The following is a 17413-nucleotide window of genomic DNA, read 5'->3' on the forward strand; positions in this document are numbered from 1 at the left end:
TGAATAAGGAAATTGAATGGAACTCCTGTTTTCTCTAGACACTTTAATTAATTTTTTCATCCAATTCCCGGAAAAAAGTCAAACATTCTGAGAATACTTCCAGCTGCATCTTTCATGGGTCACCTATCAAGGGCTTTCACTTCTGTCTTCACAGAGTAAGAAAAAAAAAAACGGGCACTGGGTAAAATAACTGTGTCTTTATTGTGGATGATCTGGATGTGTTGTAAATACCTGCTCCAGTCCATGCTAGAAACCTGGTTCAGACACCTGTGCTCTCCACCATGGCTCTGGCCATTTGGCAGATCACCTGTACCCCAGTACTATAAAAAAATAAGCTATCAAGGGAAGTGGTGGATTCACCATCTCTTGACTGAGTGCCTTTCTGAAAGATATACTTTAGGTCCCCGGCACACATTACAGTTTAGATGCAATTAACTCAGTTAATCATGTCCCAGGTTGTTACCAGACCACACATTAGTGCAATTAATAGCATGATAAACAAGGAATAAGCCACAAAGTTATTACATAAAAATGTGCAATAACTTCGTGGTTGGTTCCTATCATGCCGTTAATTGAATGTGTGGCCAAGCTAGAGCTCCCAGCTGACGGATCCCAGCCACAGGGGTGGATGGTGCACACCTGCAGTTGGGAGCCCCATCAGCTGACAGCTCCCAGCTACAGAGGTGCATGGTATACTCCTGTGGCCAGCAGCCTGGATCGGCTGATGGCTCCCAGCCACAGAGGCATGGTGTGACCCTGCAGCTGGGATCTGCCCACGGGGCTCTCAGCCCCAGAAGCACATGGTATGCCTCTGCAGCATGGCAGGAAGTGTGATTGTGGGCATCATGCATCAGATACCACTGCACTTTCACTTGCATGTACACCAGGGGCTTTAGTATGATACACATTATTGGGATTGATGTAGAGGTGACTGAATGCTGCATGCCTCTAGAGGCTGGGGAGGCACGGCGAGCTCCTGCAGGCGGCAGCAGCACTGTTGGTGGCAGAAGTGTGACGGAGACAAGCGGGGAGCTGATGCGGGCAGCCGCAGCGCTGTTGGCGGTGGGGGGTGCTGAACACCAACTAGTAGTTGGCGACCACCTGCAGACACCGCCAGCAGCGTCGGCGGTGGCCAGAGACGATTGTGCACTGCCCGCAGATGCCATCAGGAGTGCTGGCAGTGCCTTTTTGCAGGGGGTGCACCGCCATGCTCAGGGGGCGCACGTGTACCCACATGCACCCCCTACACATCACCAAAGCATTGGGTGAATCCGCCAGTGATACATGGGAAGTCAGACTAGATGATTTGCTGGTCCCTTCTGAGCTTAAACTCTAGAAACCTATAAACTCAAATAAGTAACTTCTCTTTTCAGATCCTACCTCACTCTCAAATATTACTGGTTTGTGGTTTCTGGATCTCTTATAAAGAGTGGTTTCTTACAGCAAGCAACAAGGTGAGTTTCCTAGTAGAGTAAAAGACACAGTAATTTTACCTTTTGGGGATGTGGCAGGGACACTTAGGTGCAAATGGCCACCAAACTCCACAGTTTTCCTTTTAAGTATGGTGTTCTCTCAAACTGAGAGGATGTTTGGCAGGAGCAGGAAGAAAGAAACTTAATTTCACAGGCAATTGAGTTTGTACAAATGCTTGATTCTATCACTTGCTTATGTTTATGCCTCAGAATGTGGCTTCTGCTATAGGCACAAAAATGTCTGCAGAATACAGTATAAAACTGACATCTTTTCCAACCCGTCTTGTCCCTGCTTATGTGCACACAGCTAAATCACATCTGCCAGCTCTTACTGACCTAAAAATGTTTCTTCCATTTAGCTCTGCCCAAACCACGCAACTAGGGGAGAGCAGGCTGGAGTCTATTCTGAATGACACATTGGCAACAAAACCGTTGGCTAACTGTCAGTGGCCTCATTATTACCAGAATTGGTGTATAAACAAGGACCCAACTGGGTTTTCCAACAGAATAGAGTTTATACCCCTAACAACAAGAAAAATTGCTTTACACACTTAATCAACTAGATCTGGATTTATTGGAAGAACATAAATATAAATAATGAACCTTGTATTATTATCATTATTGCCATTTTTTAAAGAGTCATTTTCCTGACTTCAACCACAATTTTATGTTACATTTGGGGGAGACAGAGAGGACTGCAACAAAATTTGGTTTCAGCTTTAAAAAAAAAAAGAACAGAAAAGAAAACAAACCTCAACATTTTGGGATACTTGTATCCAGACTTTTGATCTGTCCCATGATTTAAATAAAGACCGTTTATAACAAACGCTGAGATCCACAGTTGGCTTTGATTTTGGAATCTTGGATCGGGCCCACTAGGGAACTAAAGAATATAACATTGTAAAAATAATTGGGGTTTACTCCCTCCTCCCAACACATACCATATTCAAGTTAGGAAATGAGGAGAGCAGAAGGCTGTCTTTCTTGGCTAAACCTTCCGACTAGCCATCCTTATTTTCCAATTGTCAAGTTGCATTTCTCTAGACTGAAAGCTGGGATAAAAGAATGAGTGAATAACTGGATCCTTTTCATCCCTGAACACTTCAAGTGTACAAAGGCAAAGAAGTTTCTCCCTGTGGTGCCCTTGAGCAGCCCGGAGCTCTTCTCAAATGATATAAGAGGTGTGGTTCTTCCTTCACTAGGCTCTCTTCTGAAAAATTTTCTGTGCTTGTACTGAGACCAGGAGATCCAAAGAGACCAGGCAAACAGAGCAGCAATTTACATTGACAAAGAGGATTTTGATGCACTCCTCCGAATGGGGCAGCATTACCATGTTAATAGCCTTTTGCTCTCAGCCCTCTTTTCCTGAGGACGCTGGCGATTTTTGCGAATGGAGAACAGTTCCGCTTTCCATTTTAACTGCAACAATAGCAGAAGGGCTCCTTAAACTGCATCAAATAGCAGCCTGTGAAATCCCTAACTAGCCACACCGCCTCTCCTGCCGTTTTATTATCCTCTGGCCCATGGAACAAAAGAAGGGGCAGGGGGAAAGCTTCTCCTTGTTTTAGCCCTTTCCATGCATCCTAATCCTTCAGAGGTGGCAATGGGAATTGCTTGTAGAACTGTTAAATCTTTTATTCCCTTCTCATTCTCTCTAATCAAGGAATCTTCATGCAAGTTTTCCAATATGAATCTGTTTATGGCCCCTTGGTTAATAGATGCAAGATGGGACCCCCAGAGTAAGAAGAAAGAATTCTGTGCATCTTAGCCAGCTGCTGTTTCTCACCAGTTCCCACACTCATCCACTTGTTCTCTTGTCAGATGCCCTGAATGTGCTCACCTCCTGACACCGACTGAATTGCACAAAGACTGAATGTGTAAGCTGCTTCTGCTATTAGCTTAAGAAACAGATTCCATTTGGTAGCCCTAAGATATCCTTCAGCCATCGATAGAGGTCCCATCTTTTATTAGACTCACCTTAGTCACCTGTTGCTCAGCATCCAGTTACCTTTCAAAAAGAAGCATTGATTTCACATTTCATGCAGTTTGCAGCCACCCTCTAGGCAGCCGCCTGTGATACCTTGTACCAGATACCTAACTGCTATCTAGCTAGATTTTTTTGACACTAAACCATTTCCAAATGTTTTGCCTCACTCTTTTTTGCTCAGACCAGTATAAATAAACCACAATAATAGTAATGTGAGTCCTGAATATGGGAAGCTTACCCACAAGAGCTGGCACATTCAAGTAAATAAACCTAGCTGCACAAGTATGTGCACACAGATGTATGTGAGGATTGCACAACCAAGGGCTTAAAACTTAGACCCGCATCACAAAAAGGTGAATTTATTAAATAGAACCCAAATAAACAGGGAGTATAAAAGCCAAGAAGTGCCAATCACAGAGTTAGATTTAGTCCTGTGACATATAAGGTTCACACAGCAATCTGATCTTTGCCCAGGATGTTAAACTGCTCCACGGAATAGCCTGCAGCAAATTAGCAAGGAAAATGATCCTCTTTTTCTGCCCATCCTTTATTAAAATCCATCTTCCACTACAATAAGGAAGGAAAAATACCTAACAAACAAACATAAAAGAATTTAAAAGCATAACCGCCTGATCAAAGATTAATGTGTTGCGAGAGCAAATAAAAGGTTCCAACTGCTTCCTAGAAGTACAAAGAATGCAAGACAAAGGAGAATACAGCTTGTTTAGATTAATCTGGGTTTCTCTTATCATCCTTTAAGAAAACAGTGAATAGTGATTTAGCCTTGCTCACCAGGATTTAAAGGATAAAAGGCAAAGAGCAACTGCCATATCCCTAAAAGAGTGCTGCTCAAAAGCCACCTTGAGAGCATCCTACTCTACCACTACAGCAAATAAGATTGGGCCAATTTGTTTGTCTTAGGGGGTAGGATCCAATCACTGACAACCTGTATTCCCAATTAAGGAAAGTGGATTCAAGTAAATAAAAATACAAGACAGACCCATCTAGTCTCTGACCCAGGGAATCCTTCCTTCCTAAAGCTTTCTTGTTTTTGTTCAGATATTAGAAAATGGGTTCACTAACTAGGGATTATTTTAATAATTCTGGAGATGTTTGTGAGGGGCATAAAGTAGCCCCTTTTTTTGCCTTGGGATGGACCTAAAAATGTCTATACCACCCCCCTGGCCAGTATCACAGAAATCATAGAAAATTAGGGTTGGAAGGGAACTTAGGAGGTCATCTAATTCAACCTCCTGCCCAAAGCGGGACCATCCCCAACTAGATCATCCCAGCCAAAGCTTTCTCTAGCCAGGTCTTGAAAACCTCCAAGGACAGAGATTCTACCACCTCTCTGGGTAACCTGTTCCAGTGTTTTACTACCCCCCAGTGAGAAAATTCTTCCTAATATCTAACCTAAACTTCCCTTGCTGCAACTTGAGACCATTGCTCCTTTTCTCATTTAAAGTAATGAGAGTTTTCGCTGATTTCTGTAACTGATTTAAAGTTGCTAATACCAAATGAGGGAGGCTTAACCTCCATTGAGTACAGTGTCCAGTAGAGAGCATCCAATGTACCCCACAGCAAATCGCCTGTATAAGTTAAGCTGGACCAAAAGTGGATATACTGAATAAATCTGTGTGTCCCTTTTTGACATCTGTACATTTCCAGAGGTCTGAGCCCATCCAGTCACAAATACATCATAAGCCTAGCATTGTGGGATTTTTTTGTATTTTTCATACATACCACACTGACAGTGTTTCATACACCCCAACCACGGGGGCCTGAGGTTTGTAACATTAGCTTCATAACAGGCAAGAAAGTGCTTTTCTGAATGGTGGGTGCTGATATGTCCAGCATGGTACACTGGTGCAGTTCTGAAAATAGCTGAAAATCAACCCACTAACCAGCCAAAATTAGTTTAACAATTCTGGATTCAGTACAATTCTGGTGGTCTAATCTGTCAACAAATAAATGCATTGCCTATGTTACAGAAAACCATAACTGTATTTGTGGCCATGTGACCTCCATATTAGAGTGAACAGGACACAGAAGTGATAATGACTTGCTTTGTGTTTAATCGACTTTAGCCTCCTTACTAAGATGGGACCATATAATAATTTATGTTATACTGAGACAGGTACATTTCTCTTAGAGAAAGCTCGGAGATTTGATTAATTACTTCAACTCAAATCTCACATATGTGGGGTCATGCAATAATATAACTCAGTAAAAATTTAAATAATAAAAGGAAAGTAGCAACAGAATCTCATTTGCTAGATACGTTGTTCAAATACATCCTTTTCATTACTGATCAACAGCACCATATTGCCTACAGCACCTCTATGCCTAATTAAATCATATCTTGGTAAAGCAAAATATTTTCCTTTTTAGGTCTTACCTTGAAGAACCAAACCAGATTTCTCAATGGTGTAGAGGAAAGCTGAAAATGGAGCAACAGGGGACTTAGCAACCAGGATCTGCAGAACAAATAAATACAAATGATTAAAAGTCCCTAAACTATATTGATTACAAGTCAAGTGGACTAATGTCTGTAATTCAGTTTTCTGAAGATACTGTCATGAATTAAAACAAAACATACTGCAGAGGGATTATAAAATGGCTACTGATGTCTCCGTCTAGTTCTAGATACTAGAGTCACATGTAAAACAAGTAAAGACTGTGCCATTGTATTAAAAGGATTCAAAGGTCCTATAAAATCTTGCTTCCATGGAAACAGCACACTCTACTGCCACTGCTGTGCTTTTCTCAAAATGTGTGTTAAACCAGGTCAAATTTCACAACTACTTTTGTACCTAGAGAGAGACAATGCCATTCACCTGAAGGCTGTGCCAGCTACCTGCAAGGAGGTTGCGAGTGCTTTGTGCCCCTGCAAGAATCCAGCCTAGAAGATGTTCCTTTAACAGAAACTTTGGAACATAGTCTGTGCCAATGACACTAAACAAAGTTGTGGTTTAGATGCATAGGCTCCTGAATTTCAAAATGTGGATGAAAATTTCCTCAAGTTTAGAGCATTTGAGCTGTGCATGCTCTAATGTCCAACTGGATCCAGAATGTTTCGAACCTCAGTTTTGATCACACGTTACTGAAGAGGAGATTGGCTCTGGTGGAATTCTGACACCCATGAGACGGGCTTATTTTATTATTCAGGCGTGGGAGAATGATACTCAAGTGCCAGATACCAAAGCCTGACACACCTGTGCTGAGTTATTACTGATGGTTGAGGAATACTGACTTACAGCATATACTTAACAAAGAAAATTGTTATCGCCTATCTGGAAAGTGCCATTCCAATAACAAATGCAACAAATTTTGCCTTCAGAATAATCAGCCCAAACCATGATCCAGCAAAGAAATTGAGACTGATAGCAGTGAGTGCAGCCAAATGTGTACTTCTGCTCTTCCTCCAAAACAGGTCTGCTGAGCAAATTGGAAGCAGCTCTCCCTCTTCATGTCTTCCATAACAAGAAAAGAAAAAGAAAGAAACTAAAAATCACTTTCCCAGGTTTGAGGTTTTAGAACAGCATTCCCAATTTCACAGCCCTAGAGGCACCATATAAGCAAGGCTGCTGGCCTAATACACATTCTGGTGTTTTTCAGAAATTTGCTTTAAACGTAGTCATACCACTGCCCAGAAAATATACCAGGCCTGACTACTGTTTTTACATATACATTCCATTTACACAATAACTATAAAGCTCTCTTGTCAGCACATACCAACACACATCTCTTTCTCAGGGATTAACATCCTAAAGACTTATAAACAGGCCAACTTTCTGTGCAATAGACTCATCCATTTTTCCGTGCCTGTTAAGAGCCAGCAGCAGAGTTATCCCTTAAAAACTGCATGCTTTGTAGTATTATTTACAGTAATGACTTAATTTTTAGAGATGTGTAGTACCAACATGTCCCCTTGACTTCAACTAGAATTAGGGGTACTCATTGTTTTTGAAACTCAGGATCTAATCAGCAAAACTCTCCAGCACATATTTAGAAGCAGCTAAACTGGGGATCATTTGATAAGGATGTTGGCTGTTTCTGCTAAAATGATCAGCAATAAAATAGTTAACCTTTAGAGCACCAAGTTTCCAAGTCAACATCCTCCACAGATAAAAGAGGGAAGTTCACACCCCGCAGAACTATTATTTAAGATTTGCCTGAAAACTCAGGCAGACAACACTGAATTAGTTTACACTCCCACATTTCTGCAATGGTTTGCTCACAAACACAAAGGCTAGAAGACTAACAATATCCACACTGAAAAAGCCTAGGTTGTGGAGCACAGTTCTGCAGCAAGAGGTAGATTCTGCAAGAAATTCTGCAGCCACTAAATCATGCAACACATACGCTTCCAGGAAGTGTTGAACGGCACAGTAAACACAGGGAAAATCTCTACAGTTACGTATGTTCTGTTTGCATTCTTAGTCATCTCACAGATCATATTCAGATTTCATGTGACGTGGTCTCAACTGATTCTGATAAAGCCAGTAGGAAAATAAAAAGTCATCCTGACATCTGGTCTGAAAACCTACTCCCATATTTGCTTTACCCCCACAACTTGATGCAAGCCTTGCACTTTTCAGAATTTACCATTAACTGTTGGTTTACTCTGCATGCTACCTTCACTAATAAAGTAAGAAATAAAGGCAGACACACACACACAGCAAGTACAGCCAAAGAACACAGGGTCAGTCACCAACGTCAGTGTTTTCCTTTGAGTCACGTGTATCCAGCAAAGCCATCTCAGGATGAGATGTAACCTTTGTGACCTGCTCTGTGTGGAAAAAAGTGCAATGCAAGCACTTTCCCCTCCTGCACATTAATTACTGTTCTTACTGTAACAAGCGGCTGGAGAAGTCTGTTGCAGTCCATGACCGTGATGCATCCTGACAGTATCAGAATTCCCTTTCCTGTACTTATCCTCAGACATTCTTTGCTTTACTTGGATGTCTTAGTACTTCTCATTTTAATGTAGGAACAGAGAAAAGGCAGAAGGCAGGGTAGATAGAAAAGCCATAGGAAAAGAAGTGTCACGGTTTGTCCTGATCATGCTTGTTTTGTCTGCAAAGTGCTAACATGAAAATAGTGCACATTCTTTTTCATTTAAGGTCACAACAGGTACAAAAACCACAGTAATACTTCATTACAGCCTCAATCGGAGCAGCTGGATGACTCCATTAAACAGATCTCTGGTCTTTCCCCCAGTTGTCTTTCCTGCTAGATGCAGGGGCTGGACTCAATGATCTTCCAAGGTCCCTTCCAGCCTCACATTCTATAAATCAATGAATCTTAAATGAAACAGGTTACTAATTTGCTGGGTCAAATTTCTACCTCTCTCTGTAGGTACATTTGCTAAACTATTTACATAGGCATTAACCACAACTTCATGTGTAAATTGGTAAACATCCAAAAAAGTGTGTATTCACAGTCGTTGCATTTTTCTGCTTTCTAAGTACATGCCTAAATAGGTATAGGTATATATATGTATGTGCATACCACAGATTTCCCTTTAAAAAACTGCCTCATATCGTGCTATAGCTGAGGTTTAAAATAAGGCAGAACTGTCTTTCTTAGACTGCAAACAAAGGTGCAGGGGCATTGAAGCAGATAGGTTTAATGGAGAAAATGAGCATTCAAATGCTCAGGTAGCTTCTGTAATTATAGCTGTTGCACCAGCTTTAAGCTAATCTTGATGGGGTTTGTAATTGGAACCTGGATTTTAATCCAAGTTGTGTATGGGGAGGAGGCAATATTTTAACAGGATGAGACAAAATCCTGGCCCAACAACCCCAAATCTGAGGGCTCAAAATTCAGATCTGAAATTTGCATGCTTAATGCAGAGGGCAGTCCCTAGTCCTTTGTTTGATTTCTCATGAAAAACACAACTAATTAAGCTTTTTAATCCTTCATAGATAAATTTATCTACAGTCCTGGCATCTTGTAGCACAGTTTAGCCATTTGTATCCTGCTGGAAATGCCAAAAAGTATTTCCTCTAGTGGTCTGTTGTTTGGTGAGGTGGGATGAGATGGTTCAATAAGGAGCATCTGGCTAAGTAAGTTATATGATAGTATTTCTGGAAAGGATACAAAGGAATGAGGTAAGCTACATATCTCTCAATACATTTTCTGGAGGCATTAATTTCAGTGTAATCAAGGAGAGTATGCATTTAACGATGGATAAAATAATGTTATGTTGAGATTTTAAAAAGTCAGTTGGTAACTAGACTATTACCAACTATCAGTTAGACTATTTTGAACATTTAAAAAATAAAAGTAGTGAAGCTGCATTGATTTTTTTTCCAATTCTGGTTATTCACAAGCTTCTGGAATGAACCATAACTACATGAGTGGTTATTCATTACAACCTTAAAAGGAAATGGTAGAAGAAGCTAGAACCAAAGCCATGCCAAACCTCTGACATTGCAAGAACTGTCAGATCTTTGTTCCATTTCTTTTCATCCCAGTGTCACAGATATCAAGAAGACAGGCTTGTAATAATCATTTATTTGCCAACATCATTAGATAGATAGAATCATAGTGTTGGAAGGGACCTCAAGAATCATCCAGTCCAACTCCCTGCACAAAAGCAGGATGCACTTTTCCTATACTACCCCAGATGAATGCTTATCTGTCCTTTTCTTGAAAACCTTAAATGAAGGAAATTCTGCAACTTCTCCAGGCAGCTTATTCCACTGTCCTACTGTTCTGACAGTAAGGAAGTTTGCTGCAGGTTAAAACCCACTGATAAAACCATTACCCTGCCCTGCCCTACCATAATGTAACTAGCAGTGGGCAACTGGAGCACCAACCCCAGGCACAACTAAGATGTGGTGCAAGAATGACAGCTCCTCCAGGGAGTCTGTGCCATAGCAGCAGCAAATGACCAGGAGATAGGCAGACTGCATCATGGCAGCAGCAGCCAGGGACTTTGGGCATTTGTACACATGCTTGCGCTGCATACGTTTCCATAAATGGCAAAATACATGTCAGCGCTGAGAAAATGGTGGAAGCTGCATGCAGATCTCCCATGCGTTGGAGCAGACAAATGTGTATAAATGCCCATTGAGCCCCCAGGGCAGGTAAAGCTGATCTTCCCAACACTACCCACAGCATAGTTTTGCCTCAGGTACAAAACCTAGTAGTTATTAGAGCTGTGCAAAGCTTTGATCCTTGATTCGATTCGGCAGAGATTCGGCCTGATTCAGTGGCCAAATCTCTAAATCTGAATCAAATCAGGAGACCCTTTAATCTCTCTGAATTGAATCGGAACCCTCCGAATCGATTTGGAGAGATTCAGAAAGATTCAGAGATTCGTATACAGACAGAGCTTTACACATTTTTTCCTACATAACTTAAGGTACCAGGTGGCTTGTGAATGCTGAGATGCTGGCACAGGTGGCCCCCTCATGCACTCCCCAGTAGACCCGGAAGTGGACTGGAAGTACTCCTAGTCCACTTCCAGGTTTGCTGCCAAGCATGCGGGGAGCATCCCTGCGCTCTTGTGGGATGCTCAATCTGCCCCAGCACTGCAGCGTTCATGAGCCACGCCTGGTACCTTGAGGTATGTAGAAAAAATTTTTAAAGCTGTGTCTATGCCTGAATCGCTGATTCTCTGAATCAGCATCCCATCTTCAGATTCAGATTCGGCCTGATCAAATCAGCGACAGCGATCTGAATCAATTAATCGAATCGCTGTCCCTGATTTGGGCCGAATCTGAATCAAATACGACCCATTTCACACACCCCTAGTAGTTATGCCTCTGCCTCCCTTCTCCAACTTATCTTCTTTTCACCAAACTAAGTATACCCAGCTCTCTCTTTCCTCATAGGACTTTAATTCCAATCCCTTTATCATTTTTGTCTTTTGCTTCTGGATCCTTTCCAATTTCTCAACAATTCTTTAATTGTGGAAACCAGAACTGAACACAATATACTAGCTGAGGCCTAATCAACACTGATTCGAGTGCTACTGTCACATACTATACTCCTGTTAATGCAGCTCCAAACTGCATTTGCTGTTTTTGGCAGCTGATTCACACTGTTAACTCATATTGAATCTGTGATCCACCAAAACCCCCAGATTCTTCTCAGCTATGATATTCTTTGGCTTATTCAGTATGTGTGCCATTACATTCCATTCTGTATTTGTGCATTTATTTCTTTCCCCACATACGTTAAGCACTGAATTTTTGTTCATGTTGAATATCATTCTGCTTTCTATTGCAACAGATTTCCAATTTGCCAAATCCTTTTGAATGCTAATTCTATACCCTAAAATGTCTGCAAGGCCCCCCCCCCCATTTTGTGTTAACTACAAACTTAATCAGGAAGCGCTCTATCCCTCCATCCTAAGCATATATGCAGGTTAAAACATGGCTCTGCTACAAGGAGCTTATAAAGGTACAGAGAGGAGTAAAGATATCACACTACTGGGAAGGGTAGAGAGACTAGACAGACACAATTATATTAGATACAAAAAAGATGATAGAAACTGAAAATGGGCAGCATAATTCAGACACAAAATGTTCAGAAAGCCTAATGATGACAAGAAAAGAAAAAGTCTTAAGAGGTTTTGGAGAGTTTTTTTGTTTGTGTATTTTTAATGTGATAGCATTTGTATTGACCGTATATTGTTCATAGCCTTTGTGGAAAACATGAATCTTAGAAATTGATGACACAGTGCAGCAGTATATATAAAATGTTTATTGGAACAATATCCCTTGGCAACAGCAAGGAAAATGATTGCAGGGTGAGTGAACTGAATGAACACAACAATACAATCAAACACAGGATCAGAACAGAAGTCAGTGTGTTGCCAGAAAATCCAAAGAAAAGCAAGAATAAAGCTTATACTACAGGGAAAGTATCAGTATGCAAATATAATGGTGATAAATTACATGTAGTTGGGAGAACAACCCTGGACACTGTGTAGCGATTCTGAACGGAGCTATGAAAGCTCTGCCTGAAAAAGGGACTAAAACCTGGGAAGAATTAAGATTCCATAATGGAAGCCCAATACTTTCAATAATACTTTTAATAATAATATAGTAGGAGAATTTCATGAAGTATTTGATTTAACAATTTTAATAATTAAGTATTTGATGACATTAACTACCTTAAGGATAATATTCCCTTTATGGTTAAACCATAAAGGAAGTTATTACTCCTCCACACTTGCTCTGAGAGACTGAATGCCAAAAGAACTAAAGCACATGGAGATGTAGATCCTTAACAGTGGCTGTTGCCCTAGAGTTATCCAGGCTTAAAGCCAGTCTATGTGATAAATTAGAGCAGACTGAAGGCTGCTCCAAGCATCTGTTACAGCAGCTAATCTTAACTCTGTTGCCTTTTCCCATCAGCATTTAGAATCATAGGAAAGTATGGCAGGAAGGGCCTCACAAGATCATCTAGTCCAGCCTTCTGCTCAAGGCAGGAACATCTGTAAGTCATCCCAGCCAAGTGTCTGTCTAACCAGCTCTTGACCATTTCCAGGGACGGAGATTTCCCAAATTCTCTATGTAGCTTTTTCCAATGCTTGACCACTCACAGAGTCAGAAAATTCCTCCTAATCTCCAACCTAAATTTTCTCTGCTGCAGCTTGAGGCCATTGCTCTTAGTACTTTCCCCTAGGGGACAGAGAAAAATCCATCCCCATCCTCTCTGTAACTGTCCTTCAGGTATTTGAAGACTGTTATCAAATGTCCCTTTTGTCTTCTCCTCTTCTCCAGACTAAATTGCCCTAGTTCTTTCAACCTTTCCTCATAAGCTGTGACTCCCAGGTGCCTAATAATTTTTGCTGCTCTGTGCTAGACTTTTTCCAATTTGTCCACATCCTTCTTGAAGTGTGGTGCCCAAAACTGGACCAACTATTCCAGGTGAGGCTTTAGCGATCCTGAGTAGAGTGGAAGAATCACTTCCCTTGATTTGCAAGTGACACCCCCGTTAATACAACCCAGTATACTGCTGGTCTTTTTTACAACAACAGCACACTGTTGGTTCATATTCAGCTTATGGTCTCTCTACAGTACTGCAGTCTGGTCAATCATTCCTCAGTCTATATTTATGCATGTAATTATTCCATCTGAAGTGCAGGACTTTGCAATTGTCCTTGTTGATTGTAGGCCATTTCTCCAGTCCATTCAGGTCATTCTGGATCCTAGCCCTGCCCTCCAGTGTCTGCAACTCCACCCAACTTGGTGTCATCCCCAAATTCCTTAAGTGCACATTCAGCCCTATTGTTCAAATCATTAATGAAGGTGCTGAACAATAATGGATCCAGGACGGACCCATGGGGACTCCCCACTGGACACCTTTTCCCAGCTAGACACTGATCCATTGATGACTACTTGTTGAATATGAAGATCCAACCATAAATTTCATAGACATTAGGGCTGGAAGGGACCTTGCAAGATCATCGGGTCCAGCCCCCTGTCCAAAGGGAAGGCAGTCAGCAGGGGTCAAATGATCCCAGCAAGATAACCATCCAAATGTTTTTTAAAGGAATCCAGAGTAGGTGCCTGCACCACCTCTGGTGGGAGTCTATTCCAGGCCCTGGGGACTCGGACAGTAAAGAAGTTTTTCCTTATGTCCAGCCTAAAACGGTCTTCCAAGAGTTTGTGACCATTAGACCTAGTCTTCCTACAAGGTGCCCTGGTTAACAGATATTCTCCCAGTTCCCAGTGCACGCCCCTTATATACTTATAGGCTGCCACCAAGTCACCCCTGAGCCTACGCTTTTCCAGGCTAAGGAGTCCCATGCCTCCCAGCCTTTCCTCATAAGGCCTACTTTCTTGTCCTCTGATCATTTGTGTGGCTCTCCTCTGGACTCTCTCAAGCTTCTCCACATCCTTTCTGAATTGCAGAGCCCAGAACTGGACACAGTATTCCAGCTGTGGTCTCACCAAGGCCAAGTAAAGTGGGAGGATGACTTCCCGGGTCTTGTTTGAGATGCATCGGAAGATGTAGGCCAGAGTTTTGTTTGCTTTGCTGGCTGTGGTGTCGCATTGGTGGCTCACGTTCATTTTGTGGTCAGTCATGACCCCCAAGTCTCTTTCAGATGTAGTGCTAACTAGCATGGCCCTGCCAAGCCTATAAGTGTGGTGTGGGTTCTTTTTTCCAAGGTGGAACACCTTGCATTTCTCGGCATTGAATGCCATCAGGTTTTGATCTGCCCACCTTGTAAGCCTGTCGAGGTCAGCCTACATTGTCAGCCTATCCTCTAGGGTGACTGCGCTTCCCCATGCTTTGGTGCCATCAGCAAACTTAGCCAGTCCGCTTATAACACCTGAGTCCAGATCATCTATAAACACACTGAAGAGTACAGGTCCGAGAATGGAGCCCTGGGGGATGCCACTGTGTGCCAAGTTGATTCATTTCCATCAATTATCACTCTCTGGGTCCGTCCATGGAGCCAGTTCCACAGCCATAGCACGCTGAAATTGTCTAGGCTGCAACTCCCCAATTTTTCCATGAGATCATCATGGGACAGCAGGTCAAAGGCGTTCTTGGAGTCCAAAAATATGATATCCACCTCTTCTCCTTTGTTCAGGTAATGTGTCACCTAGCCACAGAAGGAAGTCAGGTTGGTCAGAGAAGAGCTACCTGCCAAAAGCCATGTTGACTATCTCTCTGAATATTACCTTCTGTTAGGATATTGGTAATGGTTTCCTTTATGATTTTTTCCAAGATCTTTCCAGGGACTGAGGTCAAGCTAATTGGCCTGTAGTTGCCTGGATCTTCCCTTCTTCCTTTCCTGCAGATAGGCACCACATTGGCCTTCTTCCAATCGTCAGGCACCTTGCCCAAGTGCCACGAGTTCTCGAATATCCTTGCCAGAGGCCATGCTATAATGTCAGCTAGTTCCTTTAGCACTCTTGGGTGCATTCCATCTGGGCCAGCTGATTTGCAGATGTCCAGCCTCTCAAGATGTTCCCTCACAAGATCAATGGTTATGATGGGCACAGGTTTGCCCTTCCCCTGGTGATCCTGCCTCTTGTCAGGCAGGGTGATCCCACTGGGCTGATGGAAGACTGACACGCAGTAGTCATTAAGGACATTGGCTTTTTCCTGGGTGTCGGTCATCAGCTGCCCCACTTGGTTTAGTAAGGGACCAATGTTACCCTTGTTCTTTCTCCGACTTCCCACATACTTGAAGAAGGACTTTTTATTGTCCTTGATTTGAGTGGCCAGTTTGAGATCAGTTTCAGCCTTGGCTTTCCTAGTTTCCTCCCAACAGCTGTGGGCTAGTGTTGAGGTGCAGGTGCTAGTGCTGAGTTCCATCCTGCAAAGGGCTGCCACGGGCTGGGGGTAGTGGGATGCAGGGCAACGAGGCAGGGCACCACGTACATGTGTGTGCACATGCACATAGCAGTCAGGCAGCGTGGAAACCAGCTCCTGCAACTCTCTCTATGTAAGTCTTTGCGGGGGAGAAGAGCAGATTGAGGTCCCCATGGTGAGACTCATCTGTGGATCTGGCTCCCCATCACTGCTTGGGGCACGGGTGGATGTGGCCTGGTCCAAGTACCACTGCTAGGAGCCCCAGGTCAGCCACACCACCGTGGTGAGGTGCTCCCTGCCTGCCCAGCAGCAGTGGGTGAAACAACGCTGTACAGCCACTGCTGCTGCCATTTCGTGGGCAGGGGTGCCTCGCTGTGGCAGCATGGGGCTCTGGCAGTTGCACCATGTCTCCCCTCCCTCCTTCACTGGGTCCTGCCCACCTGGCTGAGGAGGTCATTGGGCGAGGGCAGCAGGGCAGGGAGCCCTAAGCCTCCAGTAGGCAGCCCACATCCTTCCACCCCACAAGCTCCACTCAGGCTGTGCTGCCTGCAGGGAGAGGGGCACTGCCCATCCCCTTCATAGAGCTTCCCCTCTGCTGTGGAGACTGCTACTCTGCAACATCTGTGCTTCTTTTGCTGCAGAGGGGTCAGGAATTTGCAGTAGGGGAAGCACAGACAGGCCCAGTCCAGTGAGTGCAGGTAGCTGAGCTGGCTGCTGTTGTATGGAAGGGGGGCAGGCAGAGATTCCTGGCCCGCAGCCATGAGCCTGGTCACAAGCCTGAGCCTGCAGCAGTAAAAGGCGCCAACCTCAGCCCTAGACTGGGCGAATTCTCTAGTGGCTGGCCAAGCTCTCTTTCAGGCATCTTACAACAACAGAGACTCGGTGAGGTGACTGAGTCAATAAATACTATGGGAGTACTGGAAAAAACTAAATAGACCCCAAGACTATTCCAAGATTCAAAGGACTAAACATGGCTATAAAGAGTGAGTAGTTTTAGTTCCCTAATTTTAAACAAATAAGTAGCAGACCAAGTGGAACTCAATACTTCAGTGTTTGAATGTATCAAGTGGATTTGGGAAAATACGATTGGATGAGGATAATAACAATTATATTCAAACCACCTGACAGTTCCTATTTTCATGTTTTGGCATTTCTCTGTGTACAAAAAGTATTCCACAAGGTGGCAGCAAAGAGCGCGGGCAAGAAATGGGTGGAGTCGCAACAAATACCAATATTCTCACCTGGTGCCAACCCAGGGAGGAAGGTTAAAGTTGTCCAAGGAAAGGTCAGACTGTGGCAAAAAAAAAGAGCGTAAAATTTCATTAAAATGCTGTATTATGACTCTAAGTTTAGAATATAGGGTGCCTCAATAAATGTATACACAGGTGTTGTTCATTATTGTTCACCACTGCATACACTGCTTCAACGTCAATGGTGGCCGTTTTGAATACCAGCGGTAGCGAACATGGTAAATCATGCTTTTTCATTTCTAGCAAAACAAAAATCAGCACTGTTCATCAACATAATTCTGTATTCTTGATATTGAATATGTATCCATTTTTGAGACACCCTATATTTGAACACCATGTTAATCAAACATCACTAAAACACTAAAATAGAAACAATCTTGAAAATACTAGGACCTCGGAGAATACTCAAG

General features: G+C 42.9%; 1 protein-coding gene and 1 long non-coding RNA gene across 10 annotated transcripts in view; one reads left to right on the top strand and one right to left on the bottom strand.

Moving 5' to 3' along the window:
• The window catches only part of RAD51B (RAD51 paralog B), a 764912-nt gene that overhangs the window by 202268 nt on the left and 545231 nt on the right, over window positions 1-17413 (bottom strand). For 8 of the 9 annotated variants that reach the window (XM_019519177.1, XM_019519179.1, XM_019519173.1 and 5 more), the window contains one exon: window positions 5858-5940. In XM_019519177.1, the coding sequence (XP_019374722.1) occupies window positions 5858-5940 (83 nt within the window). Of the gene's footprint in view, window positions 1-5857; window positions 5941-17413 lie in introns of those variants that run through there. The other variant, XM_019519180.1, reaches the window with a different exon arrangement.
• LOC109298857 lies at window positions 2012-5944 on the top strand. Its single transcript, XR_002097719.1, has 3 exons — window positions 2012-2653; window positions 3136-3349; window positions 5851-5944. It is a non-coding gene; the product is annotated as an uncharacterized LOC109298857 (long non-coding RNA).

Source organism: Gavialis gangeticus, unplaced genomic scaffold (genome assembly GCF_001723915.1).
Source record: "Gavialis gangeticus isolate Ggan-Ray unplaced genomic scaffold, GavGan_comp1, whole genome shotgun sequence".
Lineage (NCBI taxonomy): Eukaryota > Metazoa > Chordata > Crocodylia > Gavialidae > Gavialis > Gavialis gangeticus.